The following is a 22701-nucleotide window of genomic DNA, read 5'->3' as shown; positions in this document are numbered from 1 at the left end:
TGCAACTATATAGCTAAACCTCTTCCTCTTTCTTTTCTAGATCTCGGGATGAGATCTATTATAAGTGGGGGAGTGTTGTAATAGCCCGAGACCAATTTCTCTGATTCTTTCCTTAATTGTTAATGTAATATTTATTTTATTTTATTTTGAATCAACATGTCATCATGACATCGAATAGTTAACATCAAATAAATAATAGTGAACATTTTTAGAAAATCTTTTGAGCCTTATTTTTATTTTATTTAACTGCTTTTCCTTTGCCTTTAAAAGCTTTCCATAGTTCGCATGCCTTTCTACAAGTTTGGCCCCCAAACCTTGCCCAAAATTCTTATGTATTTTTTCCAATCTCCACCAAAATCTCTTGATTTTTGGACACTTCTAAACTGTACCTCTAGTTCAAATCCTTTTATTTAAATTCAAATGAATTTGAATTCAACTTCATCCAAAATTGCTGGAAACACCTCCGTAGGTTTGGAAATATTCCAGAAAGCACTCTCAACAAGTTTCACCTTTTTTCTAGAAGTCCTAGACATTTGTTTCCTTGCCTTTGTTCTTCTCAATTTCTGTAATTACGAAAACGCATAGAAAAAAAGGAAAAGAAGAGTAGTCCCAGCTTCCCAGTGCTGCAGCCCAGCTCGCCCTGGCTTAACTCTCGCCCCAGCCCTGGCTCGCCCAGCGCTGCAGTCCAACACTGTAAGTTATTAGTTCTGATGTTATTGATGCAAATATTCATGTCCCATACAACCAAATGCCAATAAATATATTGTAAAACATTCTGGCAACAATGTGCGAGGTATCATCTAGCACTATTAATTTAGGGCTCCACCCTGCCACAATAAAAAAGCGGAGTACTCCACTATTGCACGAAGACTATAATGCTGGATTGAATAAAATGCATTAGTAGTCATTGAACTTGTGTTGATAGCTCACTTTAGCCACTATACTTAAGAATACAATAACTATATACGTTTGTTGGTGATTATACGGTCACTGCCTCACCGTAGAGCTTCATATTTTGTCTAGTTGACTGGTCAAACAGTCCAGGTGACACCTCATCAGCTTGTTGTGTTCCCTCTCTTCCTACCAAGTCCCACATGTCAGTGCATTGAGGAATCGACTCCTTTGGTAGTGGTGGCCATGGGCACGTACGTGGGCATTGCCAGCCAGGGTTTCAATCTCATGGCTTGTCCCAGGTCGCCGATTTGGACCAGGATCCTCCAACTAGGCTCCCGCGAAACTTCCACCGTGAACTTGGATAGATCGGCGGGTGTGGCATGGTTTGCGGCCAAATCCAGTGTGTGTGAGGGTCCAGCCATGGGTCATGCGCAATTGGCCAGAGTTGCACGCTGGTGCTCAGGATTGGCGTGGTGGCAGCCGGTGGTGAGGCTCTCCGTTGTAGGTGTTGGTTCATGATGACCACTCCGTCCTACGGCGCCAACCTTGCCACGGATTGCGTTGGCGACCGGAAGATCTTTGTGAGGGGTACTCTCGCTAGATCATGTGATTGCTTTCGACGGGTAGATGCATTTTGTTGACGATGACTTGATACAGAGGGTATGGTTGTGCAATAGCGACGGTTGGTTTCTAGTACAGAGCATGCGGCTGCTGGGAAAGTGATGGCGACAACACATGATTGACTCTGATGGTGGTGCTCCTTGAGTACCCAGTCTCAAGCTGCGGTGTGAAAACCTAGGTCTAAGCCGAGTTGGTTGTACCTGGCAATGCGATGTTTTTGTGTCGTTACCTTGTTGAAGGCATTGCTCGAATATGTGCGTACTAGTTCTTCAGGGTGACGGTGAAAACCTAGAGTCTGGCTTTTAGTGGTCGGATCTGTTGAAGAATCTCATTGTCCTTGTGGTGTCATGAGATGATTGATGCAGATTTGATCACATCAGGTTTTTTTATGTTTCCATGCGTAGGCATAGCTTTGGCTTATATGACTTTGCTATCTGCCGACAGGTTTTGTGTGTGTGGTTGGCCACTTTCATGAGTTGGACATGAGACAATTTCATTATATGTCCTTCACAAAGTGATAATAAATCTACAACTAAAACTTTAGACCTAAAGAATTGGATTACCAAAACAGTCGCAGGAGGTGACAGAGACTAATAAATAATAGAAGGACAAACCTCAGTGCAGTATGCATAATATCATCATACAAAAATGTCATTGTGTCTACAATAATGGAAGTTGAAAGAAAAAAACATGTTAGATGCAATAATTAAGTTGGTTTAGTTTTCCTATAACGGAAAAGGTCGACGGAAGGAACATGCCATGATAAAAAATAGTAAGCTATGATAAGAGTGGGTGAAACGAGAGTATTTTACTAAATAGTTTTGCTGCACTAACATATATTCCTATATGTCCATGCAGATCATGATTGGCTCATATAGAAAGAAAAAAAAAGTTATGACAACGCTGAGTAAATAACTTAAAAATCATGTTGTGTAAAATGAGTCTCAACAAAAATGACGTGGACACCATCAAAGCAGCCAACCTATCATGGTAGTGAATGGGAGAAAATGTGTCTGTAACTTTAGATGATGTAAGTCATAGGTTACATTACTTCAGAGGAATAACTGAAAGGTGGCAATGCTTGGAAGCAATTAAAAGCAAAGCATTAGACTACTTCAAAACCTTCATTACAGTGTAGCCAACTTGAAGACTGGTGGGTGAAGATTTCATATTTATTTCTTGGAGAAAATGCCTACAAAATATTGGTGGACAAAGATTTATTTCAAGCAATAACGCGATATAATCTTAGCCATGATATCTTTTTATATTTTAAGTGATATAAAAAATGCTAATTTGGTCAAGAACAAAATTGAATATAAGTTATCAGTCAATTTGTATCAAACCTATAGGGAAGTAAGGACAAAAATATAGTAAACCTGGGTCACCCAGCTAGTTCTTACAAATTACTCCCTCCGTAAAGAAATATAAGAGCTTTTAAAACACTAAAATGGTGATCTAGACGCTCTTATATTTCTTTTCTGAGGGATTACTTAGTAGAGGAGTATAAACTAGTTGCTCGCTAGGAACAAGAATCAAGTGATCCCCGCCCAAATGCAGCGAAAACCTAGCAAGCAACCTAAAATAAGCAAGGCAGTGAGAGGGTGCTTTGCTCTGCTCACGAGAGAGGGTCGCGGGCGGAGGCGTGGGCATGCGGGGAAGGGTGGAGGAGCCGATGCTACTGGTGCTGCTGCCTGGGATCGGGGCCTAGGCTTGGGCTTGAGGAGGTGGCGACCGAGGCCAATGTGGTAAGCATCCATTATTTGAGCAGCACCTTTTCTTCTCTCAGGGTCTCGCGCCAAAACTTTTTTAGCCTCATAGTAGAAATCATATAGAAATGATATCCCTAGATAACTTCAACCACATGAGGTCTTTTATCCACATTTCTACAGCCAATGCGAAGTCAGGACAATGTAAGGTTGCATTATCGGTCTCTAGAGGCACACCCACCAACGAGGAGTCGAGGAGACACATACGCAAGGTTTCTTTCACTTCTTTCCTCAATTGGCACATTGCCAACTTTCATCCAGGAAACTTCCATCACACTTTTAGCAACGATAGAAGCCGACCATGCAGTAACCCTAACAACAACAACACATGATTTCAAGCTCGTTCTTTCTTTATAACATACTTTAGTCACTTCTTTGTTATTAGGAAACCACATCACAAAGGTGTCAGGACCAATAGGACGTGCTGAGAAAGCATTCTTTATTTGTCTGCCATTAGCTTCATCCTCAACGATAGTTATCACAATACTGGTACATATTTCCTTAAGTTGTTTTTCGCAGTGCAAAAAAATCAGGAATATAATAAAACCTCTGTTGCCCCTAGCCTGAAAAGCACAGATAGGAGTGATGCAAGATGGCCTGAAAAAATCGGGTTCTACTCTCACACCTACTCTCTCTCTCTCTCTCTCCCTATTTAGCTAGAACTCCATATGACTCTTCCTCTCTCCCTCTCACTCTCTAGGTCTCCGGTAAACTCTCCCTAGGCCTCTCTTTCCCTAGTTAGCTAGAACAATGTACGACTCTCCCAGACGCATGGGCGTGCGCTCTCTCTCTCTCTCTCTCTCTCTCTCTCTCTCTCTCTCTCCCCTCTCCCTAGCTAGCTAGGAATCCATCTAACTCTCTCTCTCTCTCTCTCTCACACACACACACACACACACACACTAGTGCTCTCTCTCGCGTGTGCGTCCACACACACACAAACACACACACACACACACACACACACACACACACACACATCTCCTCTCCCACACACATGGAAACTCATATCTGTTTTTGTATTCCGCTGGCATGTCGAAAACCCTAATCCACATCGGGATGATCTTAAGTTCATACTCATCTAACATCTCTTTTTCAAACCACCATGGGCGCTTGCCTGGAAGTAATCAGGAATATGGTCCCCTAGCTCCCTCCAGCCCAACCCCTTAACCAGACACCAGATGCTTCCCAAAGTGATTCCCCCATGGCCCCTGCATGCGTCTACCTCTCCGAGAAAAGTTTCCCCACTGCTTGTGCCCCCCAGGCTAACACCTTCTTTGGCTCTCCGCAGCCACCTTGACCCCCTTCTTCTCCACTGCAGACATCGATCCTAAGTCCCTTCATGAGTCCTTGGATGTTCTCCATTATGCTCTCATACTAGAAAAACCACAAATCAACTACGGAACCCCATCAAAAGTCCGCCGAAACCCCCAAACCTTGAGCATTTACAAAAACAGTGCCCGATATGTCACTGGTTATTAGGGTGCCTCCTATTTAGCGCGCAGGTCACCCACGAGCGACCTGACACGTACCCCCTCACGCATGGGGTATTTGTATGGGCCGACCCATTTGCGGATTTGATCTCCACCGGTTTTGGGAAGCCTTTAGAACCTTCCCTGAACCGTTTTCTTCCTTTTGTTTTTTCTTTTATCATTTTGTATTTTCCTTTCTTGTTTTCCATTTACTTTTTCATTGTTCTAGTTTTTTTTCATTTTTTTTCTTTCCCTTTTTATTTTTCAATTTCCGAACATCTATCAAAATTCATGAACATCTTTGAAATCGTGAAAATTTTCTAAAATCACAAACATTTTGCGAATAAAATCCGGTCTATGGTTGATCAAGAGGCCTCACTGATCAATATCAGTAACTGTCTACCTCTAATTCCGTGTCTTGACAACGACTCATTTGCTGGCCTGCAGGTGACCAATCTTCATCTGGGACACGCGACCCTCCATGGTAGCGACCAATCCTTCCCAAACAGGATGTCATTGACAAGAATTGCCATTTTCGAATGATCTTGAGCCACAGGATTCCCTCTGCCTCCCTAATCTATCGATGCGGCTGTCTCGTGAATTCTCATTTACCTTTCGCGTGTACTAGTCCAAATTAAAAGTCTATGACCCAGTTGTTTACACCCATAGATCCTTTTAGCAATACAATTTATATTCTAATTGTTCTGTGTGGCTGAAGTGGATAATAAATTAATTATGGAAGTAAAACGGACTATTTCACAAAAGAAGTTTCATCTTTGATAGAATGAAAATTGCTACTCGTAGAGAAGGAATACATATATCCAACACCGAAGGAGAAGCACAGTGGAGCCCGAGAGACGACACTACCTATCAAGAGATGGGCACACTGCTGACTGCTGTTCTTCGTTCTCCTATAAATTTACTGAAGTTGGATAGGTAGTGGAGCCCGAGAAGTGGAGTAGAATTTACTTAACTTGATAAATAGTTGAGCAAATCGCATGATAGTGTGAATCCACCTGAATGAGTAGTACAAATGACGTGAGGGCATGGGTGAACATGCCAACGCACAAACTACAAGTTATGTCGGTTCGCACAAATTACCAGAAACAGAGGAATTTCAAGCTACAGAAACAATCTGAGATTATTGTATCAAATTTCTATTTATAATAATTAAATGATTCCATCCATGACGAGCAAACGTCCCTCGTCCTCAAGCTCATTGCCGGCTATTTCTTTTACAGTAGATATATCGATTTTGCCATGTCAATATCCAGGATTTATGTTGTGTTACAAACCCATGATGGGCCTACATAGATAACCATGCTCTAAGTTAGAAATTTAAAAGCCAAAAAACTAGTATACACGACAATTGAGCTAATAATAACTAAAAAAATGATAATTGAGTTAAAAGACAACAAACAAGGTCAATCACAATTGCTTTGCCAGCAGCCTAAACAAAACAATTGCTTTGCCAGCCCTTCCCTATAATAATTTACTAAAGACCGTTTAATATTTCTGCACTTGTAAAACACATCTGTTAATTTAGGCCTTGGTTAAACATTTTCCCAGATACAAACTATGTGGGATTCATGGGCATAGCCCCAAATATGCCTTTCACGGAAATGCAATATCATGGTTGGCAGCAAGCAGTCGCAGAAAAATGTGGTACGACAAGCAGAAGAAAACCAGTAAATTGACTCCCCCGCATCTATTGGAGGAAAGATCAATCGAGAAAACAATAAAAAATATCCAGTGCCGCTGAGTGTGCATAAAGTTCAGGTGCCTGATACTGAGGTATGGGTACATTTTTCCGACGGATAACTATTTTTTATATTTTTTGGGCAGACTACTGTTCTTAAAATTGATATTATACATTCCAATGTCCTTTTATTTGTGCATCTAAAATATAATTGTTGCAGACAAGCAATTGTCTTACGTTTTTTTTTTGCCATTTTCCGTTACCCCACAGAAAGAATGTCTGCCGATTTACACCACAAAAAGGAAACCAAACCAAAACCATACCGCATGGACATGGAGACTAGCAACACAGTTCATGAGTTTTACCAAAATGCTCAGACTAAAGCCACAAGAAATGTTCTTATAGCCGAGTAAAAAAAGTAGTAATGCGAAATAAGCATGCATTAATTACCTTTACAAACCTTTACGTCCAAGAGATTCGACCATGCCAGTCCTACCTTGAACTGCTTTCTCCAGGCTGTCAACATAAATAGGAAGCCGATAGTTATTAGTTGTGTCAATTAGTGTAATAGTTGTATCTGTACCTAAGTTTACGACCAAGACAGTCAATCCCAACAATTATGCTATATATACTACTCCCGCCGTTTCATAATTTTTGTCATGGTTTCAGTTCAAATTTGAACTCATTAGCGAATCCCAATGGGATGACTTATTGGAACTGACATGGGTAAGTGGACACTTAAGACTGACAAATTTATTAGAAAACTCACCTTTGTTAGAACAATGGGCAACTCTTTATCTTCATTCTTCCAGTACGTACCGACATCGCTAACTTGGACACCTTGAGTCACAATTCCATTCCACACAAAAATCCTGTCTTTGCACTGTATGTCTTCCGTGTCCTTTTTCCTTGGGGTCCTTCTTACCTTGATTGCTTGCGTGGACTGTGGTTGCAGGATCCCTGCATCCGGTTCGATTGTGTAGGACGCAGAATTTTCTTCATGAGGCCATGCGCTGAAACCGACAATGTGGTCAGTAACATTGACTATTTTAAGCAAGCGCAACATGGACACCCTCATGTTGGGAAGGAAGGTGAAGGGGAGCTGTGGAGGATCAAACTGAATCAACTCGTCAGAGGTGCATAAGCTGCTTGTCTGCAGAAAAGGAATGCAGCTGTTTCAATTCAACAAGTCCGAGGATTTTCAATGAAGACAAAAATATAAGACAGGTCCAAATGTGTGCGGGTAGCAGTAGGACAGAAAAATGTTGCAACGCTAACAAATAAACACGATCCTTGAGCTTTGAAGGTAGTATATATCATGGGGGCCTAGCTCGTGATTATTAAACACATTCATTGCATTACGGGACTTAATTACCTTGTTAGTATAAACAATCGGCAACTCCTTACTCCCTTTGTATTTACCATAACCAGCAAGATCAAGGTCGCTAGCTTTGGCTTTGGCACCATCACTCACTAAGCAGCTCCATACAAGGAACTTATCGTCTTGGCACTCACTAAGAAGCTCCTCCTTTTTCTTTGGTACCCTTTTTACAACGAGTCTTTGAGTGGACCGTGGTGGCATAATTCCACCCGTGGGTTGTGTGAAGTACCAGGCCACATTTGTTTTTAGGTTATATCCATCAAAACCTACATAGTAGTCTGTACTGTTGACTATATTAACTGAAAACACCAACGGCTTGTTTGGCATCATCATCAAGGGGAGGCTGAGCTCAGGCGGCTCAAACTGGATCAGCTCCTTTGAGGTACTTAGGCTTGCCTGCCAAGAAACAACACAACCGTGCCCAAAGAAAATCATCAACAGTTTCGCTTTTACTGATTTAAATTGATCATCATTGACTGTACAAGAAAATACATTGCGTAATTAGGAACTCACCTTATTATTAACAATAAAGGGCAGTTGCTTACTCTCTTCCTCAACCATGTAACCAGTGATGTCTATGCTTTTGACACCTTCAGTCACAACACGGCTCCACACAAAGTAATCTTCTACGGGCTCCTCCGTCTCATCAATTCTCCAATTTAGTCTTCCTATTTTAGTGGATCGTGGTGGCAGGATTCCTTTCAATTCACCAGCTGCAGGTATCTTGTCCCGCGCTGCATTCCTGCGGATGATATATACATTGAAAGCAACGTAGAAATCTGTAGTGTTAACTACATTTACCATGAACTTGATTTCCTTGTTTGGCCAGTGGGGCATGCAGAGCTCGGCGGGATCCAACTGGATCAGCTCATCTGAGGAGGTTAACGAGCTTATCTGCAAAACAAACACGACTTTTAATGAATGAGAAAAAATCTTGGTCAATTCGTTTCTGCTGGAATAAATAAAGTTGCACAAGTGGGTTTGTGGCGCATCAATCATCACAGAGAGATGGATTCCATGATCATTTAGTACTTAGGCCTCCCCGTACGTATTTAAGGGAGGGAGTGGGAGAGACGATAGTAGTATGAAATTAAAGTTTAATCAGAAATCACAAGTGTGTCACCATGTTTAAATACCATTCATTGCGAAGATAGTAACATAGTATATATATATTACTATTCATGATGATTTATGATACTCGCATTATGAGTGGCCTTACGGTCTGCCAAATATAGGCCAGGTTACTAAATATTCATTGGAAACATAGTCTAGTTTTTTGAATAGTTAAGGGTATGGATTTTGACTTATGATGTGTTGTGGGGGTTAGCTTGGACCCTTGGGGTTGGTGTTGGGTTTTACTACTGAACCAAATTGACAGCGGTAAATTTCTATCTTAGATCTGGTGAGGGGGTTGGATGGTAGACAGGACCGGTGGCTTGATCTGGCCGGATCTGAAGCAAGTTGCAAGTGGTTTGACCGATGTGTGGGCTTGAGGATCAGTGACTCAGATCTGAGTGAAGACTAGGGATTAGGGCGATGCCTTGGCCGCAACAGGACCACAGTACGTAGTTGGCTCTTCAGCATGTCAGCCAGATTGTCTCGGGTTGTTTGTTGTGGCGGCAGAGTCCATGTAGTGATGGTGACAAGCGACAGGTGGTCTGTTCAGTGATCTTCCGCGGCACCAACCTTGCATATCTCCATCCATAGCTCTTCTCATAATCGGAGCTGCACTACCTCCGTCGCGTGTGGCTGATTGCTTGGCTTTGATCTTCATGGCTTCGCGTGACCTTTGCCATGTGGTTTTGTCGTCATGACAAGAATATTGACCATTTAGTTTTTCTAGTAAAAGTTTGCGTGTTCTATATGGGCAGTCAACGATGTGACTTTATCCACCTTTATTGTGTTGCAAATATCTTTGGGAGCTGGTTGCGAAGCATTGATTGCAAGAGTAGCATCCTCTTAGGGGTGGTAGTGGTTGCCGTATTAGGGATGGATATGTAGAGTTGTTTCCATATTGTTTCTCGTTTTTTTTGCTCTTAGTTTTCATTTGAACTAAATTTAATCATGTTTCATCGAATTTTTTGACGAATGATGGATAATTTACCAAATTTTAGTGGGTACCAAATATTATTCATTTCAAAATAAAAAACCATGGGAAAAGCAAGGGTTGACTCTCTCGGTTTTTATAATAAACCAAGTAAATTATCATGAATTTGTCCTCAAGAAAAATAGTTAACTAACCTTGTCAAGAACAATGGGCAACTCTTTGCTCTCTTGTTCAGCCATGCAATCACTAAGCTCGCTGTCTTTGACACATTCAGATACAATGCCTGTCCACACAGAGTACTTTTCATTTAACTGCTTATATTTTAATGCATCTTCCTTTTCTTCTCTTGTTACCATAAGTTTTTGTGTGGATCGTGGTGGTAGGATTCCTCTCGGTGGCTCTGTGTGGTACCATGCCACACTTGTTGGCCTGTTATATGTATTGAAACCAACATTGTAATCCGTAAGGTTCACTATCTTAATTGAGGACAACACCTTCTTGTTTGGCAAAATGGGAAAGTGAAGTTCTGGTGGATCAAATTGGATCAACTCCTCTGAGATAGATGAACTTGTCTGCTGAAAACAACATAGCATGTATAAGTTAGGCAGGGTAAAAATATGCAATTAGAGAACACAACGTGACTTTGACCATGAGGGGAATATGCAATAAAATGGCCGTGTTCATCAATTGGTGCAATGGACAGCATCTTCCCCCTTTTCAAAACATATGATAATAGTTGTAGTAAGCAAGTAGTTGTAGTCATTGGCATCACATCCAGATTCCTTTACTACCGAAATTAGTATGCTCAAAAGTGTTCTAGTTGAGCCACAAGGAGTTCAGTAGCAAAAGCAAAAGTAAAAGGTATGGGAGCTCCAAAGGTCAGGACCTGAGGACATTTATGGGGATATTTAGCTCTTTTAATGTCGTCGAGAAGAAAAACACAAAGGTAAAAAAAATTAGGACATATTCATTACATATAGAGAACTCACCTGTTTAAGAAGAATGAGGAAACCGGTACACTTTGTCTCGGACATGTTATCAATAACATCGCTGGCTTTCGCATCTTCAGTCACAATGCCGTTCCACACCAAAAACTTGCCGTTGCACTGAGTGCCTTCTAGTTCCTTTTCCTCTGCTATCCTTGTTACCAGGATTACTTGCGTGGACAGTGGTGGCAAAATTCCTTCCGATGGATTTGCGTTGTACCTTGCTGAATTGCTTTTCTTGGTGCATACTCTGAAACTGATATACTGATCTGTAATATTGACTATCTTAGTTGACGACAAGACTCTCTGGTTTGGCAACAGGGGAAAGCTGAGCTCGGGAGGATCAAACTGAATCAACTCGTTTGAGCTTGTCTGCAAAATGGAACATATATAGCTGCGGATTAGTTGGTGCCTGAGAAACATTCAGGCAGAGAACGTTTGGTATTTGTTTAATCCAACACTCCCATCTCAGCACGCAAAACGTTTTGGAGTGGTCTCAACAGGTGCGTATCCTGTCTAGTTTTAACAGTTGAGAGTGTCTAGTTTAGGTGTTTGAGAGATGTACCGTTTACGTTCAAAATATGAAATTCAGGATAAGTATGGGGAAAATATGGTGCAACTTAATCTTTAAAAAAATGTATACAGTATTGTAAAAAGTCTCGTTCCTTGGAAATTTACAAGAAATGGCAGTAGTTTGAAACTAACATTGCAAACTACTTAATGGCTCAGATATATTTTACCTTCTTATATCTCATGTGAAATGAGGAGTGACCATATTAAAATTTGCCTTTAATACGAGCTTTATTGAGGCGCACAAGCTACAATATTTACTAACACCATAGTATAGTATTATAAAGGTGCAAGAAGCTTCATCGAGTCGTCAACACAGGATTCCATTGCTTTACATCTTCTTATCCGGTGGTGGCGAGCGCAAAAGAGTAAATCAAATTTAAAACCGATGCATTACAAAATTATGAAGCTTACCTCCATAAAAACTATGGGCAACTCTTTTCTCTCCTTTTCGGGCATATATCGTATGAGGTCGCTGACGTTGACATCTTGAGTCACAACGCAGCTCCACACAAAGTATTTATCTTTGCACTGCATGTCTTCCAGTTCCGGTGCATCTTCCTTGGCGACCCTTGTTACCACCAGTTCTCGTGTGGACCCTGGTGGCAGGATTCCACACGGTGGCTCCGTGATGTACAACGCCACATTGGTTTCGTCCACTTGCGTATTGAAACCAATGTGATAATCTGTAATGTTGACTATCTTAATTGAAGATAACAGACGTTTACTCGGCAGGAAGGGGAAACAGACTTGGGGGGGTTCAAACTTGATCACCTCAACTGATGTAGATGAAGTTATCTGCAGAGGAGAACATGGGTGTTAGATTAATTGGGGACAAAAGAAACAGCCGATCAGAGAACGTAATCATGCCGCGTAAAGTATATCTCCAGATTCAGGGCGTCGCCACCATCATCAAAATAAGGATCACGCGGTGGGCAAGACTCTCTAACATCAGTTTCAGAGACGTCAACTCCGAGCAATGGTGGTACAAGAATGCAAAAGAAGAGTAAGAGTAATGCGTTTCTGTACGTAGCTACTAGCTAGGGAACTTACCTTATCAAAAATCAAGGGCAACTCGATACTCTGCTCTATCTGGAGAGATATGTAACCATCAAGGTCGCTGACTTTGATGCCTTCGCTGACAATGGAATTCCATATAAAGAGCTTGTCGTCATTGTATGTTGTATCTTGTGTTTCCTTTTCATTTGTTAGCCTTGCTACGGCGAGTCTTTGATCAGACCGTGGTGCCAAAATTCCTATCTCAGTAAACATATGGTAGGTCACAGCCGCATCTTTTCCAGGCTTACTAAATAGACGAAAACCAACATAGTAATTGGTAACGTTGACAATGTTAATTGAGGACAAGCCTGTCTTGTTTTGCGGAAAGGCAAGACCTGCAGGATGGTCCAACCGGATCAGCTTGTCTCCTGAGGCTGAGGTAAATGGGCTGCTTATCTGCAAAAACAAAATGGACACAAGTGTGCATTAGGCCCGCTCACCTCTGGCGCAGTACGTCGGATGCAAAGCTCAACCAACCAACTAACTTACCAGCTAATCTAATCCCTCATGATCCCTAGCTAGGAACTAGCTAGGCTTATCAAATGACGGGGGATGGCATGTGGGAGTGGGACTCACCAATAATTACGATGCCATGTCAAACCAGATGCCACATAACCCAAATCCACCTCATGATTCTAGTTACCAAGCTCCTTTATCGGAGAGGCAAAAGTCGTTTTACACGAGCTAGTAAAAAAAAAAGAGTACTACAAACAATGCATTGCTTCATTAGGGAACTCACTTTGTTGTTAAAAATGACGGGCAGCTCCTTACTGTCTTCGTCACTGAGTTGATCTATCAAGCAGCTGGATTCGACACCTTGAGCCACAATCATGTTCCACAGGAATATGCTTTTTTTGCACTGCATGTCTTCTTCTGCTTCATTTTCCTTGGGTACACATTGTACAAGCATTCTCTGAGTGGACCGTGGTGGCAGAATCCCTCGACATGGCTCTGTGTACCAGGCATCAATTCCCATGAAGCTCCAACTATTGAAACCAACGTAGCAATCTGTAATGTTGACCATATTAAGCGAGGAGAGTGAAGTCTTGTTGAGGCAAGGGAAGCCTAGCTCCGGTGGATCAAACTGGATCAGTTCTGTGGAGGTAGTACAAGAGTCTTTTATCTACAAAAATGAAGGCAATCAATCCTAGGTGGATTAGTCTGACTCATCAGAGAATAAAACAATCAGAGAACCAACATTACATTATTTGTTCATTAGTGTACAGAAGAAATAAATTGCATGGTTGGCCCAACATAGAGATGCATGGTTCCATGTGTGGCTTCTTGTGTGGCGACAACGACCGACGTTGAGTGGTTTTGATTTTTTTTTTGAGGGAACGTTGAGTGGTTTTGATGGGTGGGTGTTCTGTGGTCTACGCTTCGGCACCAGTTGAGTGGTTTTTGACCGACGTTGGGCCGGCTCCAGTTGAGTGGTTTTGTATGAGACAGTGCAGACAAAGATGGTGCCGGCGATCTGGATGCGGTGGTGCCGGCGGCTCGCTGATCTGCCGGTGCTCCAGGATTCTGCCTGGTGGTGTTGGTGGGGACGGCAGCCTTTGCACGAGAGCTGGATCCCTTCGAACTGATCTGGGTGAAAATTTGCCTTCGGTTTCTGCTAAGGCCGGCGGTGGCGGCGCTATCTGCGTCGTTCCCTTCTTGAAGGCATCGCAGTGAAAAAGGTCTTGTGAGAATAATTAATAAAGTGGTCGTATGCATCACCCAGATGAAGAGGCCGGGGATCATCCTCTTTTTCTAAAAAAAAAATGCAGACAAAGGTGTTCCTAAGACGGTGAGTCACTTTTGCTTCTGTGGTCTATGGATTTAGCAGAGTTGCCTTCTTGGGCTTTCTGCTGCCATTACGGGGTTTGCTCACGCGCTGGTTTTTGTATGGGCCGGCCCATTTCTGTGTTACATCCCAACCGCTTTTTTTTGTTTCTTTCGGTTTTTCTTTTTTTGTTTTCTTTTAGGTTCCCTCTTCTGTTTCCTTTTTCCTTTTTCCTTTCTTTTCTTTTCTGTTTTTATTTTTCCATTTGTATTCTTGTTTTTTCATTTTGCAAAAATCTATCAAATTCATGAACCTTTTCTGAAATTATGAACATTTTTTAAGTTCACAAACATATTTTTGAAATCATAAAAAAAATCACAAATTTGTGAACATTCTTTTAAATCATAAACATGTTTTGGAATCACGATTTTTTTAAAAATTCACTAACAATTTTTAGAAATCATGAACATTTGTACAAATTCGTGAACATTCTGTTAAATTGTGAACATTTTTTTGAATTCACGAACAATTTTTTGAAATCATGGACATTTTTTAATTTTTGAACATTCTCTTAAACCGTGAACATTTTTTGAAATCGTGAAGAAATTATCAATTCATGAACATTTTTTGAATTCCGGAACATTTTTTTAATAAAATTATCTTTTTTAATTTAGTATTTTTTGATACAACGAATTATTGAAAAAATGAGAAAAAAACTAAGTGAAAAAAACAGGGGGTGTCCTGCCGACACATGGGCCGGCCCAGAAGGGCGCGAAGGGAGAGGCGTGCGTGCGCCACTGGTTTCCGGCGGGCGGGTCGCCGAATAAGAGGTCATGCGCAGTGAGTGATGACGATGACACGGTGTTGGACATCTTGCAGCCTTCTTTAGTGTATTTTGAGTATATGTTATGTTTCTTGCCTCGGCTTGGTAGACATGCATTGCTCGAGGCCCGGTAACTAAGCCTGCCAGTTGTTCTTGTCTGGGTTTTCGCACGGTTTTCCAAAATGAATTGGACAACTTTTCTCATAATGTTGCGGGAACTCGCTGCTCTTGATTGGCAAAAAAAGTTTCTAGAAAGAAAAAAAAACACAGATTGAAGGGGTAACTAGACCTAGCTACCGCGACCAGACGAATCGCGTCCAAGCATTGCCGCCAACCAAGAACGCCGTCGGATCCCTCCTCCGTCGCCACCCCCTCCCCCGTTGTACCTTCCTCCATCGCCATCGCGGAGGCGCCCTCCAGCAAAGTTCGGATGTCTCCGGGGAAGGCGGTGGCGGGGCCCTTTTCTGATGGGTCGTGGGCGTGCGCCTTGGTGCGTGGCACGCAGATCGTCCCTGGATCTAGCAGGTTGGGTAGCATGGCAAGGTAGGGTATGCGGCGGCGGCCATAGAGCTGTGCCTTGTGGCGTCGTTGTTTCTTGACTTCGGCCAGGAGGGAGGGGATCGGTCGGCGGCTATTGACCCGGATGCCGATCTGGTAGTGGCCTACTTGACAGCACGACGGTAAGCCGAGCACGGCTGACCAAGGGACAATGCGTGTGGGATTCGGGCACTAGTACCCATTTGACGGTGGTGGCGGCAGTTGTCGTCGTATGGGCGACGACAATGGCTGGCGTGGCGGTGGGTGCTACATGTCGACCCATCTTCTTCGAAGGCAACAGACTCCGTGGTTGTGTGGGCTACTCGGAGACTGTATCTCGAGGAGGTGACAACCTTCCTGTGGCTGGCGACGGTATGGGACGTCCCCTCCATCAACAGACCGGGTTCGATGCGACTCGGCAAGTGACACACGCGTATCTTCCGGAGACGTCGCGCAATGCGTGTCGCCGGCAGGTGAAGCCGCTGACAGATACGCTACCGGTGGATGCTACGCACGACGTCTCATGCGGAGGCGTCAAGTCATGCCTGCAACTGGCAAGTGATGCATGGTGGCTCCGGCGGAGGTGTCATGTTCATCTTGTTGCTGCTGGATTGAAGGTGGTGCGACAGTGGCGGGAGGCATGCAGTATGGGACATCCTTGTCTTCCGGTGTCTTCTCCAAAGGTATATAGTTATCGAGGTGTCGGTTGCTGGATAAGGAATGACAGTACGGAGGGCTTTAACGACGAGTTTATGCACTCCGGAGGAAACACAAGATCTCTGCTGAGGCTACGTTGATGCGTGCCTGCGTCGTGACCTTGCTGGAGATGGTGGATTGAAACTTGGCTTTGGGGATGAGAATCCGGAGTTCAACCTTTTGTTGGACTCGCCATCATCGACGCACGTGCGGCGATTCCTTCTTGAAGGCGTAGCCCAGGAGTTGTATATTTTTCATTTTTATGTTGTCTTCTAACATAGGGTTAGTAGCTATATGGTGGAGTTACCGTGGCGAGGCATGCAGCCTCAGCTTTTCTTTTTGCTTTATTTCTGGATTGATGTTGTTCGGCTGCTGGATTTTGCATTCTTAATAATATATGGATGCATGCATCGTCATGATGCAGAGGCCGGGGGTTATCCTCCTTTTCAGAAAAAGAAAAAACTAGACTATAAGAATTTTGGAGGGAAAAAGTGTCATTCAATCTAACCAGTGAACTTTGTTAAAAGAAAATTAGTGTACTTACCTTTGTTAGAACGACAGGCAACTTCTTATATTCCTTGTAATCCTCCGAATCAAGGTCGGAGACTTTGATATCTTCGGCCACCATTGTGTACCACACAAAGACTTGGTCATTGAACTGCATGTCTTTTACTGCATCTTCCTTTTCTTCTCTTGTTACTGTGAGCCATCGTGTGGACCGTGGAGGCATGATCAATAAGGAACTGGTTACGGCGTACATTGCGGAGTTTTCTTCTGGTGAAGACCAGGCTATACTGACATACAGATCTGTAATGTTGATTATTTTAACTGAGGATAACACCTTTTTATCTGGCACCAACGGAAAGCAGAGCTCGGGGGGATCAAACTGGATCACCTCATCTGAGCTAGATGCACTTATCTGCAAAGGAAGACCACATCCATGGATAAATGGGCCTATTAGAAACAGTCAATTATAGAACATTAACTAGCAGCTAAATTAGTATCTATATTAGATTGGCAATTCTAACTTTCAAGTTTTGTTTCAAGTATAGCCCATTTCACTTTTTTGAGATAATTTTCCAGCTTGTTTTCCTTTCAACAGTTTCATACTAAACTATTTCCAATGGTTGTTATTATTATATAGTAGAATGAATAAGCAGCACGCCATTATCCAGAAGTAAAAAGTATCCTGTCAAATAGGGGTCATTCTATCTCTTTTTGGTAAGTGCAATTTGTGAAAACATCGCCTGCACATCCGCGAGTAAAAACCAGGGACAAAACTGGGACCGTGAACACAACAGGACATTTTTTTTTATTCCTGGAACACTAATCATCAGGCATCACAAGACTGATGATGCCAACCATTTGAAGCTTCAGTTTAGGGTACATCTGTTATTTTATTCTTGACAAATAGTAATGCAATGGAATTAATTAACAGGGAAAGTAGGTGTCACAATGAACTAGGCACACTGCTGCCAGACATATGGGTTTCGTTTTCAACAGAGATTAGCAGCTAGTCAGCTCGTCTACTTAAAAAGGTAATCTAAAAATGTATAAAACTGATAGATGATATAATCAAATGAAATAAATAACATTCAAGATTATGTTCTTACCCAAAAAAACCAAAGTGACACATATTTAGTCTCCCCAATGATAATTTTTAATTTATCTATGTTTTGAAATGCATAAAACTCACAAATGACATAGTCAACTCAAGTAAATCGCAATGAGGATTAGACTTTTCTTGTCAACCAGAAAACCAATATGGCACACATTTGGACGCTCTATGTAGTTATACCCAAGCCGAGTAGATCGAATTCTTAAACAATTGTATGTTCTGCTAATGAAGGTGATTAAACTCTTCACAAGTTTAATTAAGTCACTATGCTCACCTTGGATTCTGCCTCGGTTGACAGCACTGTGGATACGTGTGGACCGTGCAAAATTCCTGTATCTGAAATTATAGGCGACCCAAGTGGCACATCCACTTGGGGTTCCTCGGCCTTATATGTAATCGTCAGATTCACCTCATCCACCAATTTACCCTCCTCTCTTTTGAATATATCTTCAGTTATGTCATCAAGATTCTCATTCACTCTGGTGCTCCGCACAATGAAATCACCAGTGTACTTGTCTTGTGGTGCCTTGTCTAGTGGTTGCAATGTTATGTTGACACCAAACTTCGATCGTGGAGCCACAAAGCCTTTATTTGGTTGTATACAGTATGGCAGGGGGCTTGTCGTTTCGACGTTGAATGCAATAAAATCATTTGTCTCATTGGTTAGCTTAAGTGAGCATGATATCTGACTATTGAGCTCAAAAGGAAAGCATAACTCGAGCGGCTCAATCCCAAGCATGTCATCCTCCAAGTAGGGGCTTATCTGTAAGAACAAACCAAGATGCCTTGCGACCGTGAGATGTACTTTTCCTAAAATCTCATAAGCTTTGTGTTCATTAAGGTGGAAACTTCTACAATTAGAATAGTAGGCAAATTGTAATGGGTTTTTCTAATTTAATAAAATGTTTGGATTAGCATTGATGGAAATTAAACACCAGGTCATGGTAATAGGCACACTCTCTTGCCTGTATAATATCACTTTCAATTGTTTTTCATATAGGAGTGCGTAGAAGAAAGAATGCATCCACACATATATCTAAAAGTCCTCTCCCACAATGTAGGATCCACTTTCTTGGTTTGTTTCTCGTGTGCATTTACATGTACATAGGGCTTCCCTAGGGACCATGTCACGTACACTTTGCTTCCATGTTCTCTCTTCGAAACAAAACAATGATATCTAAAGAACAATGTAGGAACAATTGGAGTGTTACTTCTATTGAAGTTATGAGGAGCGCATGGGCTTACCTGCCCTATCGTAGATTCGTTCGGATTGCTGATTCTACTTTTTTCATTTGTATTGCTGATTTTACTATCTGTGCTTTCCAGTTCATTAATAACACGTATTATATCTGATATAAAAGGCCTCTTATAGGGATCATCTTGTTGGCAGAGTAGCCCGATCTCGATGAGTTTCTCTATCTGTTGGCATCTGAATAGAGTTTCTTTCCCTGATTTATGCAATCTGTGCCTCCATCTTCTACGTACCTGCCATTTGACAAAGCTGATATAGTGACAAAATATTCAATCCCCATGATTTGTATAAGCATAGGGTAGACAAACCATGTGGGCACGGTTCAGGAATCAAGACATCATTATGCCAACAGGTATGTACACATCATGTTTTTAGATCTCTTATAAACTGTGGCACCATGAAAAATTCAATATGCCATCCGATGCTTGTAATGCAAATTAAGCAGAAGTACAGAGAGATGCAAATTCCTATTCCGTTAAAACACTTATTGGGTGCTTAATCACTACTTAGCTTATTTCCCCTTTGATTAAATTAATGGATTTTAAACACTTGAAAGAGTATATTTGGTTGTTGACCAAGTTAGTCGACATTAGATCTGTAATTGGGCACATATTAGACATGTCACAAGATGAATAAAGTTACAAGGTTACGGACCGGGGGTACCTTGTCTAGACTCTGGGAATACCCCTTTTACAGGAAGCACGAAGAAGAAAAACGAGCGGCACAAAACAGGTGCTTGTTGTCTCACGTGCGGAATTTTGTGGATTATCATGCAGCTAAATATCCATATACATTTTTTTTTGAAATGGAGGTATACCCCCGGCCTCTGCATCATGACGATGCATGCGGCCCTTTTATTAGAAATCCAGAAAGTATCATCACAAAGGTCTTACAGCATATACATGCGACTGTATTACCCTTCTTTATCGAAAGAGTATGCTTTTATCTTTGAATCAAGCCATAGGCATACCAAACCTTCTAACTGCATGCAACATAAATAGTTTTGCTAAACCTTTAAAAAGAGGCCACCTACAATATGAAAAACACTTACATTATTACTATCGGGAATACTCCTATGTCCTGTCACCAGTTCGATTATTATGATTCCCAAGCTATACACATCATACTTGACTGACATTTTGCCTTTGTCTATGTATTCTGGAGCGGTGTATCCTCTGCATGAGAATATATTAATTATGGAAGATAGAAAATGAATTGTAACGAAGGTAAAAGAAGTTTTGTTGTTTTGGAAATTGCTTACGGTGATGAAACACGGGTTGTACTTTTGGTTTGTGCATTTTCCTCCATTCTTGATAAGCCAAAATCAGTTATTTTGGCTACCATATTATGATCTATTAGTATGTTTGCTGGCTTCAGATCCATATGAATAATTTGTTTTTCCACATGAAGATACTGCAGACCGTCGCATATTCCCTTTATTATGAAGTAGCGAGTGTCCCATTGAAGCCCTCTTAATTCATCTGCAGAACCCAAAGGAAAGAAGAACCTGAGGTCTTTCAACATTTATTTGTGCACTGTTAGACATAAAAAATGATAGTATAATTGTTAGTCAGTCCCTTATAATCTGTGGCCCTGTTATTGAAGAGTAGAAGTTTAAAAGAGAGAGAAAAGTTTCATATCCAGAGTGTACCTGTAATATAATTTTCAAGACTTCCGTTGTTGATGTACTCAAAACAGAGTATTCTTTCTCTATTCTCGGCGTAAATGTAAGCTCTTGATCCTTCATTTTCGATTGCTTTATGTTCTGTGTGAGAACAGAAGCCAAGAAACCGAACTATATTCTTATGGCTGACATGAAATAAACTGTTAACCTCGCGTTGAAATACTTTCTCATCTATTGTATGATTGTTCTTTATCCTCTTCACAGCAACTTGTCCATTTCGAAGGACACCCTGTTTAAACTTGGATGACATTAGAAATTATCTGAAGATGCAATGCAACAATTTGTTTTGGCAACATACCACCCCAAAGTATTTTGCCTGGGAGTATAGCACATAGACACAGCGGTAATATTGATAAAATTCTGCATCTACCAATGGAACTTTTTTCAGGTAGTAGTTTATTTTGGCGCTTATGTCGAAACAAAAAGAAAGTATGACCAACCACGTGAGGTATTTAGGTTGTTTAAACAAAAAAATCTCTGAAGAGTGAAGTTTACCTTGTAAACGGTTCCAAATCCGCCCATACCAACTATTCGCTCTTCTGAGAAATTTCTGGTGATGCTCTCTAGAGCTGACAACTTTAGATCTGTCGGTCTGATGCTTCCGTCAAATATACGCTCCAATACGTTGTGTTCCATGATTGCCTCGTCCATCCTAAGTAGAGTACAGAGTGTGCTTAATTCGACATGTATACTTACCTAGTAAATGTAATGCAATTCATCATGAACCATGAGAGACGAAGCATGGATCCAAACAAGGAGTTGCGTACCAAACAACTAGGGATCAAACAACCCTACACATTAATACAAGAAGATGCTGAGACGTAATCTGAACCTTGAACTCTGAACCCCAATTTTGCTTTATTTATAAAGCGGGGCGAAAGCCTTTTTCGGTGAACTCTGAACCCCAATCCTTTGACCTGTTTGTTGTAGGGCTTGTTCGGTTGCAAGGGGTTTGACCGGGATTGAAGTGGATTGGGGAGGATTAAATCCCCCTCCTCAACTCCCTTGAAACCTCTCAAGAGAGGTTTAACCCAACATAGCCGTACTGGGAAAGGGGGTATAACTGACTAATCTCACTCACGATACGAATCCAATGTCTTCCCCAATGTCTCTCGCACACCAACTCCCGAACGGATCCCATCCATTCAGGCTGACTTGGGTGGTGTTGTTGCTATTTATTTCTACAGGCTAAATTCGCGGCTTGCCGTTTAGATCTCAACTTATAGTTAGGCAAATCAAATCAAACCAAAGCAACATGCTGCTGAGACAGAGATTCAGCGGATCTTGGAGAAGATGTGTACATACCTGGTAGCAGTGGACGGGGCTGCAGGCTGAAGAAGATGTGGACTGGACTGTACCTACTCTGAAATGAGCAATGAAACGCTACCGTGACTGGATCTTGGAGAGTTTTCCTTGTTTCTTTATTATGACCTTGGGAAGGCCTAACAGTCTCCCATGGACTGCATCCATTTTATTTTATTTTTGTGTGTGTGTGTGTGTTTTGACGTATGTGGCCACTTGTGGTGGGAGCTCTGAGGCGACCCGCATCACCAGGATTTTACATGTGGTTTGATACCTCATCTCGTCGTGAATCGGGCCACCGCCTGCCCGTCCTCGGCTTCCGGTGTGCTACCATTACTGTATATACTACACCCTACGTTCGAATTTACTTCTCCTAGAAATGGATGTATCCAGAGGCGGAGGCAGGGTCAGACCTCCTCTCTGAGTTTTCGTTACTTGGTACTGATATAAATTGTACATATACGTAAAGTGCAATCCTGAGATCAGGCAGTCTGTTTCCTGTCCTTCCGGTAATTTTGTTCGTGGGCATCAT

At 41.9% G+C, this 22701-nt stretch overlaps 1 protein-coding gene across 5 annotated transcripts; it reads right to left on the bottom strand.

The window, feature by feature from the left end:
* Positions 1 to 565: 565 nt before the first annotated feature.
* Positions 566 to 22368, bottom strand: LOC109778399 (uncharacterized). Of its 5 annotated transcripts, none has more exons than XM_073511414.1 (18): positions 22173 to 22368; positions 21363 to 21519; positions 20835 to 21096; positions 20445 to 20664; positions 20235 to 20358; positions 19177 to 19416; positions 18206 to 18694; positions 16858 to 17232; positions 13232 to 13615; positions 12487 to 12888; positions 11848 to 12231; positions 10867 to 11235; positions 10072 to 10452; positions 8344 to 8724; positions 7825 to 8226; positions 7219 to 7602; positions 6900 to 6965; positions 566 to 678 (listed from the first exon to the last, which is right to left on the bottom strand). In XM_073511414.1, the coding sequence occupies exons 2-17, from the start codon at positions 21516 to 21518 to the stop codon at positions 6942 to 6944; spliced, it is 4977 nt and encodes a 1658-aa protein (XP_073367515.1). In that variant the 5' UTR covers position 21519; positions 22173 to 22368; the 3' UTR covers positions 566 to 678; positions 6900 to 6941. The 5 variants fall into 5 exon arrangements, with proteins under 5 accessions (XP_073367515.1, XP_073367514.1, XP_073367513.1 ...); XM_073511413.1 differs by lacking the exon at positions 566 to 678 and adding an exon at positions 2408 to 2707; XM_073511412.1 differs by lacking the exon at positions 566 to 678 and adding an exon at positions 5705 to 6056.
* Between the last annotated feature and the right edge of the window lie 333 nt (positions 22369 to 22701).

The sequence above is a fragment of the Aegilops tauschii genome, chromosome 3 (assembly GCF_002575655.3).
Source record: "Aegilops tauschii subsp. strangulata cultivar AL8/78 chromosome 3, Aet v6.0, whole genome shotgun sequence".
Taxonomy (NCBI): Eukaryota; Viridiplantae; Streptophyta; class Magnoliopsida; order Poales; family Poaceae; genus Aegilops; species Aegilops tauschii.
The sequence above is the reverse complement of the archived record's forward strand: the minus strand, read 5'-3'. Positions and strand labels throughout refer to the sequence as shown.